The sequence below is a fragment of the Mus pahari genome, chromosome 5 (genome assembly GCF_900095145.1).
Source record: "Mus pahari chromosome 5, PAHARI_EIJ_v1.1, whole genome shotgun sequence".
NCBI classification, from domain to species: Eukaryota; Metazoa; Chordata; class Mammalia; order Rodentia; family Muridae; genus Mus; species Mus pahari.
Genome location: NC_034594.1, coordinates 34285231 through 34299554, shown reverse-complemented (window position 1 = coordinate 34299554; position 14324 = coordinate 34285231). Strand labels below are relative to the sequence as shown.

The 14324-nt window shown below is 43.5% G+C and overlaps 1 protein-coding gene across 4 annotated transcripts in view; it reads left to right on the top strand.

Annotated features, from left to right (window-relative positions):
- Positions 1–14324, top strand: part of Ankrd44 (ankyrin repeat domain 44) — a 277518-nt gene that overhangs the window by 83907 nt on the left and 179287 nt on the right. For all 4 annotated transcript variants that reach the window (XM_021197304.2, XM_029538308.1, XM_029538309.1 and 1 more), the window contains exon 2: positions 11499–11582. In XM_021197304.2, coding sequence (XP_021052963.1) covers positions 11499–11582 — 84 coding nt within the window. The remainder of the gene's footprint in view (positions 1–11498; positions 11583–14324) is intronic.

Genomic DNA, 14324 nt, shown 5'->3' with positions numbered 1-14324 from the left:
GTGGGAAGGGATGCTTGTGTAAACATTGGCCTGCTGCTACTTTCAAAGATTTCAGACCATAATAGATTTCAGACAAGCTCAGTTTGGAGTTTTCCAGAATCATGAGTGTCTTAGTCAGGGTTTTTATTCCTGCACAAACATCATGACCAAGAAGCAAGTTGGCGAGGAAAGGTTTTTTTCGGCTTACATTTCCACATTGCTGTTCATCACTGAAAGAAGTCAGGACTGGAACTCAAGCAGGTCAGGGAGCAGGAGCTGATGCTGAGGCCATGGAGGGATGTTCTTTACTGGCTTGCTTCCTCTGGCTTGTTCAGCTTGTTCTCTTATAGAACCCAAGACTACCAGCCTAGAGATGGCACCACCCACAAGGGGCCCTCCCCCTTGGTCACTAATTGAGAAAATGCCCTGCAACTGGATCTCATGGAGGCATTTCCCCAACTGAAGCTCCTTTCTCTGTGATAACTCCAGCTGTGTCAAGTTGACACAAAACTAGCCAGTACAATGAGTGACTTAATTTGACTAAGTGAATCTATGTTGTTCAATGGTAACACACTCCTTCCCAGTCAGCAAGATTGATTCAGTCCTAAGGAATGGCTTTTGTATCTACATGGTGATCTTGTATTTAATGCAACATAAATTGCCTTATTCATCTTCTGACTTCTGAGGCTGCTGCAATTATAACTGCTTAAGTGGCCACCATGAGAAAAGCATGCCATGATAATAGGTCATTTTTTGGCATACATTTTTTATAAAGGAGGAATTTAAAACATATTATCCCTTATGATAAGGGAGAGGTGTATTAGCTATTAACAAAAGTCACATTTTATACCCTACAATTGAAAACTGCTTTATGTCTCTGAACAATGACATTTTACTGAGTGTTGAAAAAACCATCTTTTAAGGTTTTCCCCACCACAAAGATCTCTGAAATGGCTTCTGTTGATTAACATCATTAAATCACCATATTTGAAATATGATTTGATATGCTGTAAGGTACAGTTGTAGAAACAGTGTAAGCAAAACAGCTAGGAAATAAAGCCTCTAGACAAATTTGTAAAACAGGAACCCAAAGAATGATTTATATGTTTTTGTTGCACTAAGAATATTCTGATTTGCATATTCTGTCCATAGTGTTCCCTTGGGTCCACTGTGTTCTTACTCAAACAGGTTGTTAAACATTACATTTGTTTATATGTGTATGCACCCATATGCACAAGTGCACTGTGGTGTAGACATGAAGGTCAGAGGATGGATAACTCAGAGCAGTTCTCCCCTTCCTTCAAGTGGGCTCCAGGGGCCGAACTCAGAGAATCAGGCTTCTTGGCAAAGGCCTTTATCTGTGGAGCCATCTGCCTTGTCCCGGTTCTCTTTAAAAGTTCTCTCCCCAACACTATTTAATTAACTTAGCTAGGGTTTAGATTAGATCTCCAGCCATTTGAAACTAGACAGATTTTTTTTTTTTTTTTTTAAAGATCCGTGTCGTTGGCAGCAGATCCTGATGGAAATATGGAGCCTGGCAAAGCGTGTCTGCCGTGTTTTGTTTTCCGTTTCTCTTTATGGATATGGCCTATTTTTGAAATGTTATGATTTCGATTCAGTGCTCAAGTGTCAAGCCTGACAAAACAGAGCTTACACATGCAGAGGTTCTGTGTATGTGTGTGGGGTGGGATGGGAGTGTTCCGGAGCTAAAGGAAGTAACCTCGATTTCACCTGGAAACATTCACGTCTTGGGGCAGGAACTCTGGGCTATATATAAAGAGAGAAGGAAAAGAGCCAAGATACTAAGCCAAACGTGCATCCAGGAACAGAGCAGGCATTAAAGAGTTGAAAGGAGTGTCCATAGTTTCCACTGCATCCCTGTAGGTCATCCTTGGCAAACCTGTCACAAGGCAGACCAGAAAACACCTTCCTGCAGTAGCTTAAATTGTGACAATCGTCTTCCCACTGGGTCTCCAGCTCCAGTGTCTCCTCCTCCAGCTCACAAGCTGTGGCCAGAGCACACGCTTGCGAAAGCTCCATGCCTTTCTCTTTCTCAAGACCCGAGTTCCTGTTTGTCCACAGATTAGGTTAGAACTCCCTTTGCTGGCTCAGTGCTTCTCCCGGCCAGCCAATTACCCTTCTACCCGATTCCTTCAAGAGCTCTATTCTTAGCCCATCCCTCACAGACCTCACCTTACAGCCTGCAGCTTTCTGGTGACACATATCCTCAAAAGTCTCCCTTCCTCTATTTTGTTTTCTGATGTTGTGTTTCAGTGTTAGCTTCTAAAGAGTAGTCATATCAGGTTTGGTGGTGGTGGTGTACACATGCCTTTAATCCCAGCATTTGGAAGGCAGAGGCAGGCAGATCTCTGAGTTTGAGGCCAGCCTGGTCTATAGAACTAGTTCTAGGATAGCCAAGGCTACACAAAGAAACCTTGTCTCACACTACCCCCATAAAAAAGAAATACAATCTGTACTACTGTGTAGTGTGACTAACCATGTGTCATAGAGACTGTGTCCTTCATTTGGTAGTGCTTTGCCAGCTACTAGGTATCTAGTATTTGGGCACGGTGGCTCACACCCATAATCGTAGTGAGCAAGAGTTCTATTGAGAGCAGTAGGCCCACCTGGGTAACATTGTAAGTTCTAGACCAGCCTGAGTTATATGTAGCAAGGTCTTGACTCAAAAAAACAAATGAACACCCCCAAGCAAAAACAAAAGTAAAACAAGATGGCAGTATGTAGAAACTGAGGCTGGATCATAGCTATTACATCATTCATGCCTCGTTTGCGTGAGAGAAGGCTCTGACTGGGCAGGATTAGGAGAACATAAATCTTTCTACTCAGTTCTCACTAGCAGGTAAACCGTTTGACCCTTCAGAGATCCAAACAGGGAGGTCGTTTCCTTTGTAACCAAGAGATCATCACCAAAGAAGGCCTAATTACACATGTGTTTGCTAACCTTCAGGAACAAGATCAGTTCCCAATTCTGTCAAGCAGGGATAAATACACAACACATTTAAAAATCAGCATATGTTAAATCTATAAAAGAATGGGCCCTCGTAGACCATTTTTTCATGCATGTATGTAATATGCTTTGCTCATAATCATCTGTGCACTGTGACACAGCTTGGTCAAAGAGAGGTGGTGTATTATGTTAGTAAGTTTCTAATTCTGTGCCTTTGTGAGTTAGATTTTATACAGAAGAGCTGTGTGATATTCTTGAGGTTTTTCCAGTGCAACTGAGATGAATTCAGGCTGTTGGATTTCTGCTCTCTCCTAGCAGGGGCAGCCCTTCTGCCTCAGAGGTGCTGTTGCATGGATTAGGGCCCTAATCTGATGGTTGTCCTACAGTTGTATTATTTTACTTAATAATAGTGTATCATAATAACATATTATATAATATATGAAATATACAGTATATTAATAACATAATATATAATATTATATATAAATGCATATAATAAAATTCTTATCATTGTGTGTGTGTATGTATACATGTGCATGGAAATCAGAGAACAGCTTTGGGAGCTCTTCGGTCATGGATTCCAGGGATCAAACTCAAATTCAGGTCTTCTGGCTTGCCTGGTAAGCCTTTTTACCCACTCAGACATCTCACTAGCTCTTACTCTACAATCTTTTTTTTTCTTTTTTTTTTTTTTTTTGAGACAGGGTTTCTCTGTATAGCCCTGGCTGTCCTAGAACTCACTTTGTAGACCAGGCTGGCCTTGAACTCAGAAATCTGCCTGCCTCTGNCTCCCAAGTGCTGGGATTAAAGGCGTGCGCACCACGCCCGGCTTACTCTACAATCTTAGAGGAAATCTATTCATCCAGTTTGTAGGATGGTCACAAGGAAACTCACCTGTAAAGACGTTTGGGCTTTTTACCTCCAAATCAGAAAGGACCCTTGACTTCATGGCGGGAACACTAGGCCTCTGGCCTTGTATGGGGTTGGCGAGTATTACACAATTTGTCGAGTATGTCTTGTAAAATGGCTACTACTAGCTCATCTTAAAGATGAGGAGACTGCTTGGGAGACTCCCAATCAACTGGCTTTACAGCAGCAGTCTCCTTACTGTGGTAAAAGAGCAATCATTGGTCAGGAAAATCAGACTTGCCTCAGGGTTCAGTTTAACTGATCTGTGGTTTCATCATTTCTTTTTGCCCAACCTCTCCTTTCATGTCTTTCAGTAGCTCGTAGGAAAGTTGACGTATCTGGACTTCATGTTATCTTGGGCTGTCTGTCCTCCAAGGAAGATGAATGTCCTCAAAGAGCAGAGCAGAGTAGAGGAGGATCTGGAGAACAGAGGAGCAGCAAAGCATGTGACTGTCCCCCAGCTTGGTAATTGGTCCCCAGAACCCACTGCTGCGCTGCTGCCTCTGGGTTGTTTTCATTTTGAAGAAGTTAGGTAATAATTTACCCAGTTTCTGATTAAGCATACTTAATTTTTCATTCTAATTAAGTAGAAGAATTCTTAATATAACTAGGGATTTTATGCATTTTCTTTTTGGTAAATAACTGGACATATTATAAATGTTGACTTTGTAATACGTGTCATGGAAACTCTTTCTCTCCACATTCACTTCCTTCCTTCCTGTGTGGTTCATGTGTGTGTGGGTTCACATTATATGTGTGTCTGTGTGTGTGCATATGTGTGTATGTTTGCGCATATGTATATGTGTATGTGCATGTATGCATACATGTGTATGTATTTGCGTGTGTGTGCACACATGTATGTGCACATATGTGTGAATGTGCCTATGTGGGTGCATATGTGTATGTGTGTACATGGGCATAGACTAGAGGATGATGTTGGTATCATTCCTCAAGCACTGTCTCTCCCCCTCTTTTTTTTTTTTTTTTCCCAGAAACGGTCTCGGAACTCACTGAGTAGAGGAGGCAGGCTAAGCCCTGGCCCCAACACTGGGGTGACAATGGTGACTCGTCATCAGGACTTGGTTTTTTTTTTTTATTTATTTTAGAAATGTGGGTTCTGATGATTGAAATTGTCATTTTACTGAGTCCAGCCTTTACTAATGAATTATTAATTAATTAAGAGCTGGGTACTTGCTGTCTTCCACACTGATCTGAAACTCATGACCTTCTCCTTCCACCTCCCCACATAACCCAAGAACTGGGTTTCCCAGTGTGAGCCACCACACCCAGCTAAGAGCCATTTTCAAACACTGACTGCCACACTCCCTAATTAAAAATTATGCTCATATGGGGTGGGGGAAGTCTAGCTACTTTCTTCCCGTCTCAGGTTTCTGTTATTTTATTATTAAGCTTCATTATCTGTAGAGCATTATTCTCCATTACTGTTTAGGGGTTGAAGAAATGTTTGGTTGAATGAATAATTAAATAGTGGCAATTATTTATTTTCCCTTATGGGAACTGAATCTAGCAAGGACCCTTTCGTGTCACCCCTTTAAAATCGCCAAATTGTTGCTCCAAACCATTGAATGGCTTTTCAGCTAAATGAATCAAGTAGCATACAGGTGGTTATTTTCATGGTTTTGCTGTTGTTTTTCTATTAGATCTTGGAATTTTCTTTTGTTTGCTCCTGTATTTGACTAACTGTAATAAAGAGTCAGTGCTTTGAAAGGGGGCCCCAAGTTGGTTCCAGTATGTCACTTTAATAGACTTTAAACATTTAAAAGTCTGAACAAGGAAAATGACACTAGAATGTATAACTCCATGTATGCCATATGCTATATTTAAATGTTTCATTTCNTGTGGTGAAATGTAGCTTTATTATTAAAATGACCTTTTCTATGGAACTTTTTGTTTTGACTTGTACCTTAAAGCTTTTGAAAAGATCCTTAATTCTGAGATTTACAAAGAGAAGATATAAAGAAGTCTTAAAGCTGGTACAGTTTAAGAATGTATTAGTCTCAGAAACTATGTATGTTTATGTGATATAATCTAAATAAAATACATACATCTAAAAAAATTATGCTCATAAGGACTGAGTGTATTCTGTCTGGGTCTCACAGTACTTAGGGAGACAGTTTTGATTTTCATGATCATCATCTTCTTATGATGGGGGGAGCTCCCCAGGTAAAGATGATCGTCAGGAAGCACTCAACGGCACCCTTGCTGGACGTCACACATCTGGGCCTGCTGGTGAGGAATACCGCATGTTCTGTTCATTAAACCAAGTGACTTGAGCAAATTTTTATTATCCCTTTGCAAAAATGCAAGCTCTGCCTGTTACTTAATGAAGTGTTCCAGGTTACTCATGTAAGCTGGTGGTTTTATGTGGCCAGACTATTGGTGTGTCAGCGATTAGGTACCAGTGCCATGCTCCCATCCTTCCTTGGTGATGTGCTTTGCCCAGAATGCTCAAGCCTAGACAGATGTTTAGGAATACCAATGCTCGCTCTTGGCTATTGATTGATTCCAGAATCCTTTCCTGATCGGAATACAAGACGCTTGTTTTTACATGTGAGGTCTTAGCTTCAGGGTCTCATCAGAGGAAGAGAAGCAGCACACCAGGGTGTGGAGCACAATGCTAGGGCAACTTCTAGATGTGTTTGGATTTATTACCCCTGGCTCTAGGTCTCGGTCTCAGTGAGCCTCTCTCCCCTGCTTCTCATCCAAAGTCTGCTTATATTGAAAAAAGCTTGCAGCGAGCTCCAGGAAGGCCACATGGGTTCAGCGGAAGTCTAATTAGTGGTTTCCAGAGAACACATGAATTTTGTTGTTGTTCTATTGATTAGGCCCTCATGCGTGCTAGGTTAATAATCTACCAAGGAGATATGCCCCTAGACTCAAGCTTATCAGTTTGCTTTCTTCCCCCCTGCCAGCTGCTCTGACTGAACCCAGAATGAAGCACCTTCTCCAGCCCCAGACTTTGTTCTTAATTGGATGGCAGAATTGAGAGAAGGATTGAATTGTGGTTTTTGTTTCTTTGTTGATGTGTGGTGCATGTATGTGCTCATGTTTGTACGTGTGGAGGCAAGTGCCCGTGGAGGACAGAGGTCGATGTCCAGTGATTTCCTTTATCACTCTCCACCTCATTATTTTAAATTTGTTATGTAGCCCTGGCTGTCTTAGAACTCACTATGCAGACCAGGTTGGCCTTGAACTCACAGAGCTGTGCCATCACACTGGCCCCCACCTTAGTTTTTGAGGAAGGGTTTCTCACTGGGCATGGACCTCCTCCATTGAGCAAGGTGGGTTGGCCAGTGGATCTGTGGATCTCCCCATCTCTGTGCCCTGCCTCCAGCACTGTGCCTGTTTTTCATGAGTGCTGGAGATCTGAACTCGGGTCCTCGTGCCTGTGTGGCATCGACTTTACCAATTGAGTCATTCCTTTGTCCTCTAAATTGTGTTTTCAAATGATGAAAATGACACTCTCAAACCTAGGATTTATCCATATGGTCTGTTCCTAGTTCCAGAAACAATGGGCCCTCATGGCTCAGTAGAAAAGTGGAGTTTAAACAGTATCGTTTGATCTTTTTCTTTCTTTTATTTTACCTTTTTTTTTGGTGTGTTCATGGTGTGGTGTGATGTGTGTGTGTGTGTGTGTGTGTGTGTGTGTGTGTGTGTTTGCTTCTCTCTAAGAACTTTCTTAAAGCTGAAATGGACCATTTAATTCCCTTCCTTCCCTTTAACAATATATACCACTTGTACATTTGATAGGATAACAAATTACTATCTTGCTCCCCCTAGTGGAATTATAGCCCTACTTCATATTTGAAAATAATGTATCACAGGTCTTAATTTTGAAAATGAAGTTCCCTCCCTCCCTCCCTCCCTCCCTCCCTCCTTGGTTTGTTTCCCAAGGCTGAGAATTAAAAAGAAAAATTCTTCTGTACTAGGATAAAAGGGCTGTGAGAAGGAAAAGTGGCTTTCTGCTGAGTCTTTAGTGTGTGTGTGTGTGTGTGTGTGTGTGTGTGTGTGTGTGTGTGTGTGTTTGCTACAGAACTCACAACGGCTATCAAATACAAGGAGCCCTCTGCTCTTCTCTGCTGTCCATACAGGCCAAGTGTCATCAGCCTGCCTGCCAGTCATCTCTAACCGTGCCTGTCCTCCCTTCCAGGAAAGAAGGGAGTGGATGGAAGTGGGGACAAGTCCCATCCAAATACCCTGCCCCGCCCCCTAGTGCCACTGGGAAGCCAGACTGGGGAATGGCAACTGCCTCTGGGTCACTCAGGGGACTGTGCTGGTATTCACAGCCCGTGCAAGCATTGCCAGGGTGTAGCTGCTGAGGTGCAAAGAAAATTCTAGTAATATAAGTTGAAGTGACTGCTGCATCACTACTCTTTCTCCCATTACTGTTTTTTCACAATTTTGACTCTTTTTTTGAGAGTGGGTTCACCAAATCTTGCACTGCACAGCCTTACAGTGCCTATATTTGGGCTAAGGTATTTGGAGGGTTTTTTGTTTGTTTGTTTGTTTGTTTTTTAAAGAATACAGTCGTGTCTCCTTATCTGCAGGGTATGTATCCTTAGCACCCCAGTGAGGGCCTGGAACCATGGATTGTACCACACCCAGTGTGTATGATGCTTACTTTTAATCACATGTGTATGTACTTCTTTATGAAAACACTTGATTTATAGATTAACAGTAATGATCAGTAATCAAATACAGCAATTATGCTGTAATAAAATGACCACCACCGCTACTGTTACGTTTTGGCGACATTGATAAATAAGGGACACTTGAACATAGGGACAGATGATCTGATTGCTGAGGTAGCCCCTGAGACTCACGGGCAAGTAGTGTATTCTCATCCTAGGCAGGATAGAGCAAGATGGCGCAACATTTTGTGATGCTTTTTAGAATGAGGTATAATGTAAAAAAGAAAAATGTTTATTCTTGGAATCTTCCATTTAATATTTTTGAACTCAAGTTGACTGCCCCTGACTGAAACCTACGTAGAGCCAACTGTGGATAGGGGAGACCCATTGAACTGTGCACACCAAGGCTTAAGACACAGCCTTGTGCAAGTGAAGCTTCTCTTTTAAGGCTTAACACCACTAAGGCAAAGACTGGGAATGCTATAATGATGAATAGGTGGCAGAGTGTAACTCTCCAGTACTGATGGAGAAATATTGTAATTAGAATAATCATGTTTACCTAAGGTTGAATTCCCAAAGAACAGAATTCCCTGAGTATTTTCTGACCGTGTTCTCCCTGGGAAGAGAGTGAGGGAGAGAAAGGAAGAGAGAGGCCCCTAAGTATATAAAAGAACACTACTTACTCTTAGTCTTTATGCAAGCAAAGTGTCTGTCTGTGAAGTTCTGCTCTGGAGTCAGTTACACTTGGGTTCACAGGCGTGAAGACAGTGGGGACAGCTGTACAGCACAATGGAGAAGATAGGTCTGTCTGGCATGGGCGGTGGAGAACAGGCGTGTTTACAGGGAGTGGGAGGTACCTGTGAGTGATTTAACGCATATCTCTCTGCATATGTGTCAAAGCATAGATGCGTATGCGCACAGTGCATATACGTGCAGTTGTGGGTGTGTGGGTGCGTATATGTGACGGCAGCATCGGAAGACATACAAAGGTTGAGCTTCCTCCCGTGGAAGCCAGGGAATCTGTGTCCGAGTAGGTGGTACGGGAAGCAGTTCTGAGCAGAGCTCGGCCCGGGGCCTTTGGGACGCTCCACACACCTCCACGTGCTTAGAAACCACTCTGGCACCCTTCCCTGGCAGCTGCGTCGGGGAACCTCTCCTTGGGGACATTCCAGCCATTGCTTGGGAGGTTTGCCTCGCTTGAGGCGACTGAGGACTTAGTGCATCCTACAGAGTGTCTGCATGCCTTGTGCTCATGAGAGAGGCCCTGTGCGGATCACCGTGTTCTTGTTCAGTGACTGACCATGATGCCTGTTCTAGCCTCACACCTCAGACTCTGAGTCTGTCAGCTGTCATGCGACCTCTGTTGATTTAACACTACAGTCTGCCAGACTCTGACTCTGTCTCTACACGTTGCCTTATGGCTGTGGGGTTTGTTTTTTTTCCCCTCCATCAAGGTTCATTTAGGCAGAAACTCACCCAACAGCATTTTGCTCAGAGCTCAGCAGCCAGAACAGTGTGAAAAGATTGGCCTGGTTCTGCTGGGGACTTGGTCGGCAGGAAGAAAGCGGGCACGGGGAGGATCTCTTTGTAGAGCCACTTGAGGTTAGTGTTTGCTTCTAGCTCTAAAGAGTTAGGCGTTGACTTACTTGATTCCATACCCACAGACCCATTCTCTAGATGAACTTAATCAGGATTCTCAGGAAAGAGACTTAGGGATCTTACGTGAATAAGCATCTCGGATGATTCTTAGGCTGAGTCAAACTTGGGGCACTGCCATCATCCAGCTGTCTCTCAGGACTAAGACATTTACAGAAGTTGTAAGCAAACACATATATGTAGTTGCCAAGATTTGAAGTTTAGGGGGGAGAAAAGAGGCCAAATATTTCATATTGACAACATTAACCATTTTTTTTTAATGAAAACATTGAGTAGAGTTGAATGGTCACATAAAGTGTTCTCACTGTGCCATTTGGCCCTATTAATCATCATTCTATGAGGGGCGTGGCCAGTGATGGCCATGCTTAGACTCAGATTCCATCAGGGACGTGGTTGCAGTGGGAAGCTAGAGAAAGGTGGAGTTGGCTGTGAAGATCTTTCACCATGTGGGGCAAGTCCAGCATCAGCCCCTGAACCCAGCACTTTCCCACAGTTATCCCTCACTCCAGTGATGGTTTCTGGCAGGTTCTCTGCCCATCCACCTTGTGCATACCTTCTCTTTAGGATGGGCTGCCCTTCCTTCTCCATCTAGAAACCCACACTCAGTCACTGAGGTGCCTTCCTTCCTCTTACCCCACCGAGCTCACTGTCCTTGCAGTTGGGTCACACTTTATAGTTCCTTCTTCTATATAATGGGTACATAATGGGTTCTTCTCTGCTCCCCCTCACCCCCATTCTCTAATTAGCCCTTGTTATGTCTTATTTTAAACTAGTAGTTATATAATCATTATAAGACAGCCGGTGCCCACTGGCTAAAGCTATGGAAGCATTTGGAACAATGGCAAGGTGTTTTGAAGATTGATCCACAGGTGTTTAGGTCGTAATATCCTCCGCAAAGGGCTTGTCTTGAATGTGAGGGCAATCTGTATCCCTCACAAAGATGTACATTTGCTTGAAAGAGGATGCCCTTCCCTGAGTAGAGGACCAGTCTTTTGTCAGAGTACAGAGCATCTGTGATCCCCTGCTAGAACCTTCCAAGAGCTCGCAAAGGCATAGTCTTCAGTGACTTCAACATTTGAGTTGGCAGTGACAAGGGTTAGTCCTTAATAAGGTCTAAATATAGAAACCTGTGTTTGGTCATATTCTTGACAGGGTCTTTAAGTTCTATCTCATATACTTTGTGAGTGTAGGCTGGAGTCTTATTTATTTCTGCCTGCTCATTGATAATTCTTGAATAAACTTAGAGGGAACAAATATCCTTGTTGCCTGTCTGCATGTGAATGCAGGTGTATATATTAGTAATAGTCCTAATACACAGTTTCTTGGTTTTGCAGCCACCACTGGTCCAGGCAATCTTCAGTGGCGACCCAGAGGAGATTCGCATGCTCATCCATAAGACTGAAGACGTGAATGCACTGGTGAGAACTGTGGTTGTTGTACAGGTCCTCCTCTGGGCCAACAAGGCCTCTTGACATTTTCTGTGCTGTGAACCCCTATAGAAAATTGTGAGAGCTCAGGGCTGCCTTTTTTAGACTATTGTTTCAAAAACCCACGGAGTGAAACTCTAGGGTTAGACTAAATCGTGTTGAAATATAGTTGTAAAAAAAATGTAAAGATCAAGCGACTGAAGATGTTACCCCAGGGGAGAAGTGCTTACCTAGCACACACAAGTTCTGGATTCGACCCCCAACACTTCAAAACAGAAAAAACCAATCAAATTTAGGATACAGTAATCTGTATGCTTACAAAAATTAGCCTTATTCTAATCAACTCATAAATTAAAACATCACACAGTATTTCAAGGTACCAGGTAAGCACTTCTGGCCCCAAACTCTATCCCTGTGAATGTTTATACAGGTAGAATGACCATCTTGATGCCGTGGAGTTTCACTTAGGGTCTTATGCTTTCCCTGTCAATCACACTCATTCATCACAGGAAAAGTAAAAACTGTGAGTTGAAACCAGAAGGGGGAAACCCCCACTTTATATCCTGTCTACATACCCATTAAGATACAGCAATGCATCTGGCAGTGAGCACAATATAAAGAGTGCCCAGCATTGCGTTTTGAGTGACCTGCCACTACTTCTTGCATGGCTGTGATGTCTCCTGGTGACAGTGTCCGACCGACTGCCACTACTCCCGTGGTTTGCTCTGTATATCCACAAAGGATGCCAGCCCCTATTAAGAAGGCAATGATAGTGAAGCTATACCATTTTTCTTTTTTGACGTAATGTACCTAGGCTCTGGTGAAGTTTGGCAACCTGTGCCTATGGACCACCAGATATGAAAGCTTTTTTTTTTTTTTTCAGTGATTGAAGAAAGATGAGGAGAATAGCATTTTTGGACATGCATGGTAGATAGGAAGTTGAAACAAATGTTCAACAGCAGTTTTGTTGGAGTGTGACTGTCCATCTTGCACACATTGTCTCTGCTGCTCTCACACTGCCTTGCTGAGCCTGGAGGCTGGACAGAGCCAGAGCCACTCAAACTCTGCCCTTTTGTAGGAAAAGTCTGCTAGTTCTTGCCCTAGGGAGTCCATGACCCTGGGATGAACCACTGAACTCTCCGCAGCTCTTATTCCCATGCTCTTTGAAGTTGTTGAAACCTCGTGTGTGCTTCAGCATCTTGCATATTTTGCTGAGAAAAGGGTCAAGGTATTTCACTGAACTCCTAAGAGGATCTATGGCACATCCATCAAAAGACCTACACATAGACTGTATCTGGGACGTTTCCAAACAGACCAGTCACCTGCACCAAAGGGCACAAGCATTGGCCAAGAAGTGACCCTTTTGATAGTTTCTTAGAGTCAGGCTGAACAAGCCATTAGGTGCAGGGCGTGCTGCTAATTCACTTAACACAATCTGATTATCAGAGTACTCAGATCCCTTAGGGAGAAGAGTCCTCGTTACAGTTGAGTGTTCAGCAGAAAAGACAGGGCGAGCCTTCCCTCTTCAGTGTAAGCAGATCTTTGCCCTGGGGCGATAACCCGCTTCTGAGGAGGTATCTCTCTCAGATCCGCTGGCTGGTGGCTCCCTTCCGAGACAGGTCCTTGGGAGCAGCCTGTGTCTGAGGCTGTCCAGAGTGGTGTGGCTTTCTCAAAGGCCTTTTGGCAGCTTCTCCTCAGCGGGCAATAAGAACAACAGGGCAATGTCTTGAGATGTGTTTTTGCAAGGTAAGCCAGGATGAAGTCAGGGACAGAGGCCTGGCAGAGGCAGCTGGGCACTGGTCCAGGACCTGTGGGGTGTGACCAGGAGGCTGTGAAGCAAGTTCACTGTCAAGAGCTTTGACATCACAGGAATTTGCCCAGACTATTTGGTGGCTGTGGGCCAAGCCCTGGCAAGCCTAAGGCAAGGTTACTATCTTTTCCTAATAGTTACAAACAAACAGAACTTTTAATCATCTACATCTCGGGAAATTGTACTGACCTTTGAATGACCTCTATTTCTTTTTGGAAAAGTAACAGCCCGTTGCTGATTGGCTGGATAGGCTTAGCTCTGTAACACATACATGACTAATGAATGTTTGAAAGCCGGAGCTCAGTTCTCTCAGAAACACATGAGAAGAGTGTCCCCTTTTTACATGGGGTCTGAGGTATGAATGTGAGGTTTTCTAAGGTCACTGTGAGCGTCATCTACAGTCTGGCTGAAGAACAGTAAACCTAGAGGGGAAGTATGGGAAGGTTTGCCTGGGTCAGTGTGAAGTGTGTATATCACTTCCGTTCATCCTCCATTTTGGTGACCTGTCATATAGCCACACCTAACTCCAGGGGGAGGGGGTATCACTGTGCTGCTGTGCACCTGAAAAGTCAGCACAATCAACTTTGATCTTACAAGCTTCTGGGGAGCTAAAGTGATTCCACTAAGTTGTGTGTTTTGGACATCTTTTTTTCACACTACCAGTTATTTACTGCGTCACAACTCTATGCTAAGCATTAGAGACACAGCAATGGCAAGACAGTGGGCTCCACTGTGGAGCTCACAAAGTGAAGTCAAGAAATGAGAAGTCGGCAAGCCTATTAGAATTATACCAGACTTCTCACCAGAGACTATGAAAGCCAGAAGATCCTGGACAGATGTGATGCAGACCCTAAGAGAACACAAATGCCAGCCCAGGCTACTATACCCAGCAAAACTCTCAATTACCATAGATGGAGAAACCA